This window comes from Apus apus, chromosome 1 (genome assembly GCF_020740795.1).
Source record: "Apus apus isolate bApuApu2 chromosome 1, bApuApu2.pri.cur, whole genome shotgun sequence".
NCBI lineage: Eukaryota > Metazoa > Chordata > Aves > Apodiformes > Apodidae > Apus > Apus apus.
The window spans coordinates 53,892,163-53,905,365 of NC_067282.1; the positions used below are offsets into that span (position 1 = coordinate 53,892,163).

Here is a 13,203-nt window from a genome sequence, read left to right on the forward strand (position 1 = left end):
CGCGATTGGCAGAGCCCTCACCACACTTCAGCGGCGCGGTGGGAAATACGGCTCGGACACGGCGCCGGAGGGATTGGACGGATCCCGATGATTGGCAGCGGCTGAGGCCGTGCGATTGGCTCCCTTTCAGGCCGCCGGCGCAGCGGGGATCCGCCCCCGCCGCCCCCCCCCCCACCCGTCCCCCCTCGCCGCCCCCCGAAGTTGCACTTGCAAAACTTCGCGAGGGGCCCGACGGGGCGCACCCCCCTTTCCCCCGCCGGCAGCGGGCAGCAGCGGGCAGCAGCTGCAGCTCCCTCTGCGCTAGACGGGGGCCCTGGCTCGCAGGAGCTGCGCGGACGTGTTTACGTTTGCCATGCTGCGGGATTTCTCTCCTCGGAGCATCCCACGCGGGAGGGTGCTGCCGGGCTCCGCTCTCGGTTTCCTTCCCTTTTCTCTTCTTCTTCTTTCTTTTGTTTGTTTGTTTGTTTGTTTGTTTTTGGAGAGCCATCATTCATTCATCGCTGAGGCGGGAAAGCACGCCCTGATGAAACACAAGCCTCCCACACACACACCCCCACGCGAGCCTGAGGCTGTGTGTACGCTCATACCCACGGAGGGCGATTGAAGGCAACAGTAGGGGAAGTCAGCCAACGTGTTTCTACAAAGAAGGCAGCGGCGGGGGAGGGGAGGGGGATTCCTTTCCTTTAGAAAAGAAACGAGTAAGCAGCCGGGGGGAGACAAGCAGCACATGTTAGGGAGAAGTTTTGGATGGCCGCGTTCATCGCCTCCTTCTGGGCTTCCTCCTCCCGAGGTGTCGCGCGGCCCCTTCCTGTCGGGAGAGCAGCCCCGCGCCCTCGGAGCTTTAGGGTACCCAGGGGGGAGGGGGCCGGTTGGCTGAGAAATGGAAGAGTCCCCGACAGGGAAGGTGGGCTGGCAGCAGCTGCCGCTGTCGACGGAAAAGGCAGGAACAGTGAGGGGTCCCCTAGAGGGGTGCAGAGGGGAGGACCAGGTAGGAGGGGAGTCACGAGACCTTCCTTGGGGTGCTGAGTGTGTTGGTCCTCGAAAGTGACGTTCTTTGTGGAGAACCAAAACTGCCTCTTCCGCATAAAGAAGGATGCTGCCGTTTGGGGGTGCCGAAAAAACAGGCCCGGGAATTTCTCTGCCAACTGAAGAAGGGGAAAAAGCTTTGCCATTACTTTTGTCCTAAGCTGCAGGAGGAACGGTGGTCTTTATTGATCTGCTTTCCTTAGGCTACTGGTCCCTCTGGGAATGCCTGGCGCTCCCGCGCTTCTTTAGAAAGTGCAGGGTGCCTGCCCTTCCCTGTCTTCAGGGCAGCGAGAGACGCTCCTCCGCCACGCCAGGAGAGGAAACGGGGAGCGGGATGCCAGCAGATACCCCCACATACACCTCCCGGTCCTCCCCGGCCACCTAATCTCCTTGCCGCTGCCCTTTGCGGAGCCACTTTCAAAGGAAGCCCCATGCTGGTCCGGCATTTCCCGGCCAGGCTCCAGCGCCCCCCCTTCTGCCTTCCCCCGCTACTCACGTGGGGAAAACTCGCAGGATTTGGCCCACGGCTGCCAAAAGGGGGTCAGGGGCTGTAGCGCAGGAGCTGGCCCCGAGCGGAGCCCCGACTTCCTCTCCCCTCAAGGGGGAACAGGACCTGCCGGCACCCCCCACCTCGCTCCCCGGAGCCGAACTGATGCTTCGGCTCGCCTGGCCGTGGTGTGGGTTTCAGTGATGCTGCAAGGCAAGGAAGGAGAAGAAATAAGCCCCAGGTTTTAAAAGGGGCTGCTCGTTGGTTTTATTGCACAGTAAAAACTTCTCCTCGCTAGCTAGCCGTACGGGTATTTATATACGTATATTTTCTACACATTCATCTGACCAGTGCCCTCTCCCCCTTCCCAAATTTTAGACAAGTCGCTGGACCGAGGTCCCAAGATGTAATGATTTGATCGGAGATACTGAAGAACAGTGTCGCGGCTCCGCGGTACCTTGCGCACGCCTCCTCGTCCCGCTCTTGCTGAACGCAGCGTGATTCGTATCTGTCATCGATTTAATATGTCTTAATTCAAATATATCCCCCAGATCAATTTCTTTTTATGAGGGGCTGTAAAACAAAGAAAATATTTTATACTTGGGTAATAGGCGGGTGACCTGAGACTCTGGAGGGGCGGGTTGGCCGAGACTCACGTGGAAATTCACCTTTTTTTAGGATGTCGGGAATGGAAGGTGGCTGCCCTGGCCGGGGCAATTTTAGGACCGTGGCAGGTTCAAAAGGGCCGTGAAGAGTTTAAAGCCCATTAACTCACCGACCCCAGCTCAGGCCCAGGCTGCCGTAGCGCTGGGGGGCTGCAGCGGAGGGGGGGGCGGGGGTGCTCCTTCCCTCCTCCCCCCGAATCCCCGGCAGCACCCGTCGGGGGTCGGCCCCGAGCCCCGCTCCCGCGGAGGAGCCGTCTGCAGAGCCCTCCCGCTGTTCCCCGCTCTCCGGCCGACCTGCCAAGGGACACCGGGGGAGGCTGCAGAGGCGGGGTGAAAGCCTGGAAGCCCTCAAATATATTTCGTAAAGGTCCCTGTAGAAACCGAGCTCGGGCTATCGGCTTTAGGAGGTGTTCAGCTGTAAAATGTTGTGCTGGAAGCCGCATTATGTAAATGTATGCTAATGATCATGAGCACCATTTACAAACAATCGTCTTTAATGCACGTCTTATTGATAGTTAGGGAGAGGGGAGCAATATTTTATAGCGTTTACAACATTCTTCTGGGGAACCATTAGAAAGTGAGCGCAATTGCCGAGACCGAGATTTTTGACCTTCAAATCTCCCCAAACCTGCTAGAATATCTCACCACCCACCCGACCCGTCGTGGGGGGCTTTTTCACTCGCGGCGCGGTTCTCCACTACCTTGCTGCTTGGGGGGGGAGCGAACACGCGTGATCGGCAGTGGGTTCCACCAGCAGAAGACGGGAGCGCCCCAAATCACAGCATCGCAGGGGCCGACACGGGCGGGGAGTAACCCCGGTACCCTCCTCATCGTCTCGTCGCGGGGATAGCAAGGAAGCTCCGGGACCCTGGACGTGAGAGAGGGGTCGAGGGTTAGAGAGGGGCGATTTGGCGTCTGGTTCCCTCACCTCTTTTCTGGAGGGGATCAGGGAATTGATATTTTATGCTTTTAAACATAAATTTCTCCTACGCCAAATAAACTCCGGGTTCTCCTCTCCCCATGGACGTAAGCGGTAGGCCGAGGGCTGGGAGACGGCCCCCGAGCGGGTGCCGGCACCGCGCCCGCTGTCAGAACTACCGGGGCCAGGAGCCGCCGCAAGTTCGGGACGGGAATTTACGGGCAAAAGATTTGGAGCCGCCGTCTTCAGTGCGCGCCTCGCCAGGGAAAGTCGGTTCTATTCTCACACGTCTCCTTCGGGGATTTGCTCAAATAGGAAACCCAGGCCAAATTTTGCTCTCTCTCCCCCTCTTCCCTCTCTCTGCAGCTGAACGTCACTGTTGGAAGAAGCTGTTGAGATAAATCAAATAGTGACACTTTGACGGCTTTACTTGTATAAGCAATATGGTTACCATATGGCATTGTTATTTATGAATGACAGCATAAATTGTATTACAAAGTCCATCGCGCTTTATTGGGACGTTTATATGGGCATCTCCTGGCGGAAAAAGGTGCTTCTAATAAAACTCAGCGGTGCTGCCGCAGACCCAATTTTGGGGGCGTCGCGCAGAGCGGAGTGAGAGGCAGAGCAGAGTGAGGGGCACAGCGGGGCAAGGCACGGAGCGCGCAGAGTACACGGGCGTTCGCGGGTCCCTCCGCCGCTGCCGAGGAAGGCGGAGGCACCGGCTACCATTTGGCCGCGGTTTCCCTCCGGGAAACCACCGCTACGCCTCTCCTGGCCCCCCTTGCCTCACGGCATCACCGGCCAGAGCGGGCTTTTATACTGCAACTTCTTAGATACAAGTGCAACTGAGATAAGAATAAATATTAATGGCACGAAAGAGAGTTGCTCCTTCCTCCTGCCCCTGTCCTGCCTTGCGGTTTCTTAAAAAAAAAAAAAAAAAAAAAAAAAGGCATTTAAAAGTTACAGCTTTGGCTGAGATTTTCATTATTTCCCCTTTTTCTTTTACATTACGCTGCCGGTAGAGCCTGACAAAGAACTTTTGTCCCGAAGTGTGTTTTACAGAGGGAGGCTACAGCACAACACATGTGGTCTTCACGGGTCATAGGTCGAACGGCCTAGAAGTGCCTCGGATCGGCACCATCAAAGATAACCTGCAACTTAATATCCTGTTGATGAGCTTGTTGAATTTATGAGTGTCTGTGATACAGACAACGCTGCAAGTGATTCCGCTCAATTGGCTTCTTTTTCCCAGGCTGCGGCCCGGCCGCACGACCCCTCCCCACCTCGCACCTCGCACCCTTATTCCAGGGGAAAGCACAGTTTGAATTTTGGGGAGAAAGACCCCTCTTCCCCCCCACCCCACGCCGCCCCTTTCGCATCTGCATCCTCGGCGAGGCCGCCGCCTGCCGCATCCCCCCGCGGGCAAAGCCCCCTGCCCCGCCGCAATCTTCTCCCCCCCCGCGACACCCTCGGCTGCCCAAAGCAAGGGGTGGGGGAGAGAGGAGCGCGGAGCAGCCTCCCCATCACCCCCGGGCCGGGGGCGGTGACACCTCCCAGGGAAAGCGGCTAGAAGGCGAGAGCCGTATATGCAATACAGCAAAGCAAGGCGTTGCTCTCGCTCGTCCCTACCCGTTCCACCCCCCCCCCCCCGCCCCCCCCGGCCTCCCCAGCTCCCTCCGCACCAGCAGCCGGCAAGAATAAGAGCAGAGCAGTTTTCAAGAAAAATTCGGAAAACTTACTAAGAAGGGAATGCTTTCCTGGAAAGGCTGCCGTTTGCTCTGCAGGTATGACACCTCCAGAAACCTGTTGAAAAACTTCTATTCAAGAAACCGGTTTAGCACCGAATCTGGATGACCGCCTGCTTTCCTCTCCGGAAAGCTGCGGTGAGCCGAAGGCGGCGTTCCTTGAGGTGGCCCGGCCAGGGAGTGCGGGGCTGGCTGCCGATGCCCCTGCCCCCCAACTCCTCCTCCCCCTTCCTCCCTCTCTCCCTTCCCCTGTTACCCTGTGACATGGGGGGAAAGGGTTTTGCGGTTCGGAGGGAAAGAAAGAACTTCTCAGGAGGGACGGCGACGTGACTTTGAACTTGGATCAGCTCCTCTGTTTCCTGCAGAGAGAGCAGGACTGGAGCCCTGAAAGAATAGCAGAGCTCGGCCAGCCCGCGGGGGCTCGGGCTGGAATTCACCGCGTCGCCCCCAAAGTCCCCCAGTGCCGGCAGGGCTGAGCAGGCAGAGCGCGGGGCAAGGGGGGCAGGGAAGGAAGGACAAGAAGGAGAAAAGAGAGACAGAAATAAAGAAAGAGAAGAAAGGAATATGAGAGTGAGGGAAAGAAATAAAAGAAAGGAAGGAAATTAATTAAAGGAGGGAAAGGAAGGGAAGGAGGGGAAGGAAGGGCAGGAAGGGCATTAGGGAAGGAGGAAAGGAGGAAGAGAGGGAGGAAAGAAGGAAAGGATAAAAGAAGGGAGGAAAGGAGGAAGGAAGGGAAAGAGGAAGGGAAGGAGGAAGAGGGAGGGAGGGAGGGAGGGAGGGAGGGAGGGAGGGAGGGAGGAAGAAAGGAAGGAAGAAAGGAAGGAAGGAAGGAAGGAAGGAAGGAAGGAAGGAAGGAAGGAAGGAAGGAAGGAAGGAAGGAAGGAAGGAAGGAAGGAAGGAAGGAAGGAAGGAAGGAAGGAAGGAAGGAAGGAAGGAAGGAAGGAAGGAAGGAAGGAAGGAAGGAAGGAAGGAAGGAAGGAAGGAAGGAAGGAAGGAAGGAAGGAAGGAAGGAAACGGTAAAATTGCCCACTACCTAGGGCTGTTTAAATAAGATTTTCTCCATCACTGTCACTATGTAGTTAAGATATTTCCAAGCCTGTCTGAAAGTGGCTGAAATGTGCCAGTGCTGGACATTACTCCTTGAACAAGTGGAGGATTTAATCTAGGAATAAGTGGGATTCCTTCTAATCCGAAATGGGCATTGGAAGACAACCTGAATAGTAATGCGGAGCTACACCTCTGATGCCAGTAGTCCTCTTCACCACGCCAGTTACTCGGTCGTGCCTGTGCAGGCAGGAGTGTCTACTCCCCAGATATTGCCTTCCCAGGCTTCAGCTTGGGAGCATATGCTGTCCTTGTCCTGACCCCACAGACTCCCAGGGACAGACCGCGAACAAATTCTATTTTCCTTCCCTGAAAGGTTTCTGAGGTGGAGCTCTGAATGTGTCCACCGCTGCTGGGGATTTTGAAAGCCCAAGTTAGAGAGGAAATCTTGATGTCCTGCATCGGCTGCCTCCAGATCAGTGAAAAAATCATACGGACAACTAGAGGATTGAGTACACTTCCCACTCCCCCACCCCACCCCCAAATGTAAAAGAAGTTACTAAATCTGAGATTAGAAAGAAAACAAAACGGTTCAGTAAAATTCTCGGTTAATTCTTTGTATTGGAAAGGAAGAAATTAAAGAATTATTCTGGATTTTCACCTATTTTTTCTTTCTTTATTTCTTTTATTTCTTTTATTTCTTTTATTTTTCCTTCCTTCCTTCCTTCCTTCCTTCCTTCCTTCCTTCCTTCCTTCCTTCCTTCCTTCCTTCCTTCCTTCCTTCCTTCCTTCCTTCCTTCCTTCCTTCCTTCCTTCCTTCCTTCCTTCCTTCCTTCCTTCCTTCCTTCCTTCCTTCCTTCCTTCCTTCCTTCCTTCCTTCCTTCCTTCCCTCCCTCCCTCCCTCCCTCCCTCCCTCCCTCCCTCTTTCTCTTTCACTGTAAAACCCCTGCTCGGACACGGAGTCCAGGTTGAGCCTAAGACAAGATTTAATGCTGTGAGGACTCGTAGAAGGAATGTCACAGGGGGGATTTCGTCCGTCTCTTAAAAAAACCACCCTACCAAACCCCAAACGCCCACACATTTTGTGTTGCTTCTCCGCCAAGCACAGAACCGGTGGGGATGGAAACGCAAGGTTAAGTGCAGGACGGTTAAAAAGACAAAGGTTATGTCGGGTTTCAGTTTTTCCAAACCCTTATTTATTGGTGAGCTGCTGGGCCTCGAAATGGTTATTTTTCAGCCACTACAAAACAAACCGAAGCAGGGGCCAGACATGTATTTACTGGAGGGGGAGGGGAAGGGGACTTGTTTGCTCTGTGTGTGTGTGCGGGTGCATGTGTGTGTTCGCTGGCTCTATGGTTTTTTTTATTCCTGCCGTGTAAGAATCCGGTTTGCAAATAACAATAGCAGGGTGGGTTTTGGGGCTGGGTTTTTTCTTTTTCGGTTTTGTTTTTGTTTTCTTTTTCAAGATAGGGAAGAGACAAGGAAAACTCCTAAAGCATCTGCTCTCGGAGACACATCCACAACACATGCAGATCGACTCCTCTGCTCCCGCACAAGTAGTTTAAAAGCACAAACAACCAGAGCCACCGTCCCCTGTTCTATTTTAATTTTTATTTTATTCCCCCCCCCGCCTCTGCAATCGCCCCACCAACGTCACTTTTATTTTATTTCCTTCTCGTTTCCTTTATCGATCATGAGTTTAATTTCCTTTAGCCGAAAAGGGGGAAGGGGCTGTAGGATGAGCGAGTTTCTGCCTCCCTTCGCCACCACCAGAAAAAAAAAAAAAAAAAAAAAAAAAGAGGGCAGCGCTCTCCCCCCCCCCCTCGCTCCCCCCTCAACCCCCTGTTTATGTTTTAAGCCCCTTCGCTTTGTTTGTTTGCCTCCCGAGGCAGGATCGCATGGCCAAGCGCACATCGATATTTTCCGTGCGTGTGGCTCGCCGCGCCTCTCTCCCCGCTACGCCACCCCTTCCCCTCGCTGCGGGGGGAGGCGGGGGTAGAACACCCCCCCCCAAAAAAAAAAAAAAAAAAAAAAAAAGAAGAATGTATATAATTAAAACAGAAACCATCGGCAGTGCCGGGCTGAAGGCGATCACCGGAGCCGCGCCGTGCCGGGCGGGGGCCTGGCGGGAGCCGGGCGATGGAGGGGCTGGCAGCGGCGGGGCGCGGGGCGGGCGGCGGGGGCGGGCAGGGAGCGGGGCGGCCGCTCCGCCATTAGCCGGTGGCCGGGGACGCCCGGATGGACGGGGCGGCTCGGGCCAATGAGCGGGCGCCGGGAGAGCGGCCGGGCGGCGAGTGAAGGCGGCGTCGGGAGCGGAGCCGCCAGTGCGGGCGGAGAGAAGGAGAGAGGCCGGGGGAGGAAGGGAGGGAGGGAGGGAAGAAAAAGAGGGGGAGTGAGGGGAGGGGGAGAAAAATAAAAAGCCGCCGCCTCAGCAGCGCCCACCGAAATAAACAGAGAAGCGAGAGGGAGCGAGGGCGCGGGCGGAGCGGGACTGCAACTCCACCGCCCCAGCCGCGCCGCTCCGGCCACGGTGCTCCGCGGCCCCTTCCCGCCCCCCTGCCTCCTCTCCCCACCCCCACTGCCGCTCTTATTGTTTTTAATCCGCCTCCGGCACCCCGCTTTCCCCCCCCTCCCCTCCCCACGCCCCTTCCCGGGGGCGGCCAGGGGCAGGCACGGCGCGGGGCACCCCCCCCCGGGTCCCTTCGCTCCGTGGGAACCCGCGGCTGCAAGTTTTTCTCCGTGAGAGACACCGCTAATGCCCGGCGGAGGATAAAACGAGAGCCCGGGAGCGGCGGGGGGGGGCCGAGGCGGCGGGGAGCGGCTCTGGGTCGGGAGGGCGGGGGTCGGCGGTGCTGACATCCCGGTGGCGGCGAAAGGGGGACGAGGGGGGGGGGGGCGGCGTCGTGCGTGTGAGTGTGTGTGTGAGTGCGTGTGCGTGCGTGTGTGCCGCAGGGAACGACGAGGCGAGCCTTGCCCCCCCCTCCCATTCCCATCCCCAGCCCCGTCCCTCCCCTGCTCCCCCTCCCCTCCCCTGCCCGCCCCCACCTCAGCTCCTTTAATACACTTTGGTTCTCCGCTCGCCTTTGGACTCTGCTCTGCCTGGCTCCGGATACGGCTCCGGCGGCGGCCGCGGCGGCAGTAGCGGGCCGGTGCGGGCGCGGGCGTCGGCGGCGGGGGGACGCGGCGGCTGCCGGGAGGAAGCGGCGCGGAGCGGCGGCGGCAGCGGCCCCGCGCCGGGCCGGGCGGGCGGCTGCAGCCCGGCGGCGGCAGCGGTAGTGGGAAGGCGGCAGCGGCAGCGGCGTCCCCGGAGCTGCGCGGACCATGCTGCTGGACGCCGGCCCGCAGTTCCCGGCCCTCGGCGTGGGCACCTTCGCCCGGCACCACCACTCGGCCGCGGCAGAGATGCAGGACCGGGAGCTGAGCCTGGCGGCGCAGAACAGCTTCGTGGACTCGGCGGCGGCGGCCGCGCACATGGGAGCCTTCAAACTCAACGCCGGGGCCCACGACCTCTCCCCCGGGCAGAGCTCGGCGTTCACCTCGCAAGCGCCCGGCTACCCCGCCGCAGCCCTGGGGCCTCACGCCGCCCACGTCGGGTCCTACTCCGGGGCGCCCTTCAATTCCACCCGGGACTTCTTGTTTCGCAGCCGCGGCTTCGGGGACTCGTCGCCGGCCGGCGGCCAACACGGCATCTTCGGCCCTGCCGCCGGCAGCCTGCACCACCCGCATACGGACGCTCAGAGCCACCTCCTCTTCCCGGGCATCCACGATCAGCACGGCCCCCACGCCTCCCAAAACGTCCTCAACGGGCAGATGCGCCTGGGCTTGCCGGGGGAAGTGTTCGCCCGGTCGGATCAGTACCGCCAGGTCTCCAGCCCCAGGACTGACCCTTACTCGGCGGCTCAGCTGCACAACCAGTACGGCCCCATGAATATGAATATGGGCATGAACATGGCAGCCCACCACCACCACCACCCAGGTGCCTTTTTCCGCTACATGCGGCAGCAGTGCATCAAGCAAGAGCTGATCTGCAAGTGGATCGACCCCGAGCAGCTGAACAACCCCAAAAAAAGTTGCAATAAAACTTTCAGCACCATGCATGAGTTGGTCACCCACGTCTCGGTGGAGCACGTTGGGGGACCGGAGCAGAGCAACCATGTCTGCTACTGGGAGGAGTGTCCCCGGGAAGGCAAACCCTTCAAAGCGAAATACAAACTGGTCAATCATATCCGAGTGCACACGGGAGAGAAACCCTTCCCCTGCCCCTTCCCCGGCTGCGGAAAAGTTTTCGCCAGATCAGAAAACCTCAAAATTCATAAAAGGACGCACACAGGTAATTCGAGTTTATTTCGGCAGATTATCCCCCTCTGCCCGTGCCTCCATATATATAGATTTATAAACAGATAGAGATAGAGGCTCAGACAGAGAGATATGAATTGTTGAGAGTGATGAAATAAGGATCCCGTTTAATTATTTCCCCCCCCCCCCCGGCTCCATCGCACGGCTGCGTTTGTTTTGGTTCCCTCCCAACCGACACTCCAGCACCACCACCCCCCACCCCCCTTCCCCAGATTTAGAAAGAACGTTTTACTGATTTAATTTGCGGGATGAGCGATGTTGGTGCTTGCCGAGGCTCGGCGGGGTCTTTTCGCAGAAACGCAAAATACAGAGTAAACTAAATCCAGCCGTCCTGCTAAAAGACGGGAAGACGTGTATGTATATGTACATAAAACGCCTTCTACATTTGCAATGCGCGACGTATTTGCATGTAACTTCAGCGCTTGTGTGTATGGCTTTCATGTATGGATAGCGAGAAACTGTGTAAATACGTGAGAAATCCGTCATTAGTCCAAAATCCCGTTGGAAGTGGCAAAACGTCCCTTTCTAGGAATGCTTTCCATTAAATTTAAATGGTGTGAGCAAGGCAATAAAATTTTCTCATTTAAAAAAACCAAAACAAACAAGTATTTTCTAAGTCTGACTCGAGGTGATTTAAGGTGCTTTTGCAACAGTTTATTAAATTATGTAATAGAGAACAGAGGATTTGAGGCTGGGAAACTTTCACCCAAATCAGGTGGGAGAGGGGCGAAGGAGCCTTGGCTTATCCCAAAGGAAAATAGTCTGAGTCGAAGGGTAACAAAAATAAACGCATCCTCCCCACTCATCTATTATTCATTTACTACTCCTGCCGGCTCGAACCGTGCCAGGCTATTTCATAAAAGACGGCCAAATATTTTATCGACTTCCATTCCAAATATTTACCCGGAGAAAGGCTAAAAATCTCAAGGCCTATTGTTTTATCAAGTGCTAAGCCAGATCCGAGGTGCGAGACGAGCTTTAACAAGGTTTAAAATTTGAGAAATGTATTTGCATGAGATGCCCGCGCTGAAGTCATTGTGTCTGAGCGGATGTCTTTAAGAAACAATTTAGGTGCTAATGGAATTTAATGTTAAATGCTTCCCCCCACTCCCCCTCAAATGCTGGGGGGAGGGGGGAATGTGGAGTTCTCACCTCCAAATTACTCCCCGGTATTTGGAGTCCTGGCAGCCGGGGCGAGAGGAATCCCTATGAAAATTAAAATGAAGTATTTTACAGACATTTAGTTTTCCCAGTGGATGTGCGTTTATCTCGAATATCCATACACGAAACAATCTGCCCAGCCTTAAATCTGTCGGTAATGGTTTCCAGTTTAACAGGATAGCGGATTTGGTACTGAGGCGAAACGGCTAGATGCTTGCTTATTTATTTATTTATCTACCTATTTATTTATTTATTTTGTAATTTTTCTTTCTCTCTCTTTCCCCCCCTCTCCCCCCCACACCCCTTTTTTTTTCACCTTTCTTCTGGAGTCTCTTTCGGGGCCAGTTTTGTGTCAGCACAGGTCGAAATAAACCCAGGCGGGATGCTGGGCCGGGGGTGCCCGAGGGCGTCGGGGGGCGAGCTGATAGGAAAACCAGGCGGGGCACGGCACTGCCTTGCTGCAGGGCAACGCGGGAGCGGCGCGGCCTTTCAGCGGCCCGGGGGACGGGACAAAATCGGCCTCTTCTTTTGGGGAGCTGCTGGGCGAAGTGTCCGGGAGCGGGGGCAGATACACGAGGGGGAAGAACCCAAAGGAGCCGGGCGCGGGGGATGCGCGGGCTTTGCGTGGGGGCTGCGCGGGGGCGGCCGTGCTCACCCCCGCCGCTCCGCCGTTCTCTTGCAGGGGAGAAGCCCTTCCAGTGCGAGTTCGAAGGCTGCGACCGGCGCTTCGCCAACAGCAGCGACCGCAAGAAGCACATGCACGTCCACACATCGGACAAGCCCTACCTGTGCAAGATGTGCGACAAGTCCTACACCCACCCCAGCTCCCTGCGGAAGCACATGAAGGTACCCGGCCCCGCAGCCGGCGGCGGGAGGCGGGAGGGCGGCCGCCCCGCTCCGGGCGCCCCGTCGGGTCGGCGGGCGGCGGGCGCGGGGCCCGGGGGCGGCGGCGGGCCGGGCCGGCCGCGGGGGGAGCTCCCGGGGGGCGGTGGCGGCGGCCTCCCCGTTCCCTCTCCACCCGGCCGTGTTGCCTTTGCCCCCCAGGTACACGAGTCATCCCCGCAAGGCTCCGAGTCCTCCCCGGCCGCCAGCTCCGGCTACGAGTCCTCCACCCCCCCGGGGCTGGTGTCCCCCAGCGCCGAGTCGCAGAGCACCAGCAATCTCTCTCCGGCGGCGGCGGCGGCGGCAGCGGCAGCGGCGGCGGCCGTGTCCGCCGTGCACCGGAGCGGCAGCGGCAGCAGCGGCGGCGGCGGCCACAGCGGCCTCTCTTCCAACTTCAACGAGTGGTACGTGTAGGGCCCCGCCAGACTGCTCTGCACGGCCCCGCCGTGCCCGTCCCTCCCCGCCCCGGCGGCGGCGGCAGCGGCGGGATGGAGCGAACGGGCCCACCGGAGACGCGCCAGGAGATGCCGCCGCACCCGCTGGCAGCGAAATGACGGCCGAGCAGGATGGGAACGGGGGGGGGCCTTAATCTCCCCACACCCCTCCCGCCTTCGGGTCTTTTTGTTGGATTTTTTCCTTTTTTTTTTTTTTTATATTTTTTCTTTCTGAGAACATTTTGGACCAGGAAAAAAAAATATATAAAACCCTACGAAAGTACATGCTGAAAAACGTAAGAAAACGAGTAAGTAAACAGAGGAACGGAAAGGGGAGAGAGAGAGGAAAAAAAATCCCCAAAAACTCCAAACGCCACCAACACACCACCCAGCAAAAAGCTTCGCGAGCCGGCGGAAAGAAACTCTCCCTCTGGAGCCTCCAGACAAAAGATCAGAGACTCAAACTCCTCCGGCCCCTGCG

At 57.3% G+C, this 13,203-nt stretch overlaps 1 protein-coding gene and 1 long non-coding RNA gene across 2 annotated transcripts; one reads left to right on the forward strand and one right to left on the reverse strand.

Moving 5' to 3' along the window:
* Nucleotides 1–1,818: 1,818 nt before the first annotated feature.
* On the reverse strand, nt 1,819–5,025 carry LOC127389767 (uncharacterized). The gene is made up of 3 exons (XR_007890702.1): nt 4,840–5,025; nt 2,880–3,046; nt 1,819–2,086 (listed from the first exon to the last, which is right to left on the reverse strand). It is a non-coding gene; the product is annotated as an uncharacterized LOC127389767 (long non-coding RNA).
* Nucleotides 5,026–9,210: 4,185 nt separating this feature from the next.
* On the forward strand, nt 9,211–12,717 carry ZIC2 (Zic family member 2). The gene is made up of 3 exons (XM_051630567.1): nt 9,211–10,219; nt 12,089–12,252; nt 12,451–12,717. The coding sequence occupies exons 1-3, from the start codon at nt 9,211–9,213 to the stop codon at nt 12,700–12,702; spliced, it is 1,425 nt and encodes a 474-aa protein (XP_051486527.1). The 3' UTR covers nt 12,703–12,717.
* Nucleotides 12,718–13,203: the final 486 nt, after the last annotated feature.

What these genes read in the sequence shown, in the direction of transcription:
- ZIC2 (XM_051630567.1), top strand. Translation starts at nt 9,211, where the DNA reads ATGCTGCTGGACGCCGGCCCGCAGTTCCCGGCCCTCGGCGTGGGCACC. An exon ending in TCATAAAAGGACGCACACAG is followed by an intron (nt 10,220 to 12,088) that starts GTAATTCGAGTT and finishes GTTCTCTTGCAG; the next exon opens with GGGAGAAGCCCTTCCAGTGC. An exon ending in CCCTGCGGAAGCACATGAAG is followed by an intron (nt 12,253 to 12,450) that starts GTACCCGGCCCC and finishes TTTGCCCCCCAG; the next exon opens with GTACACGAGTCATCCCCGCA.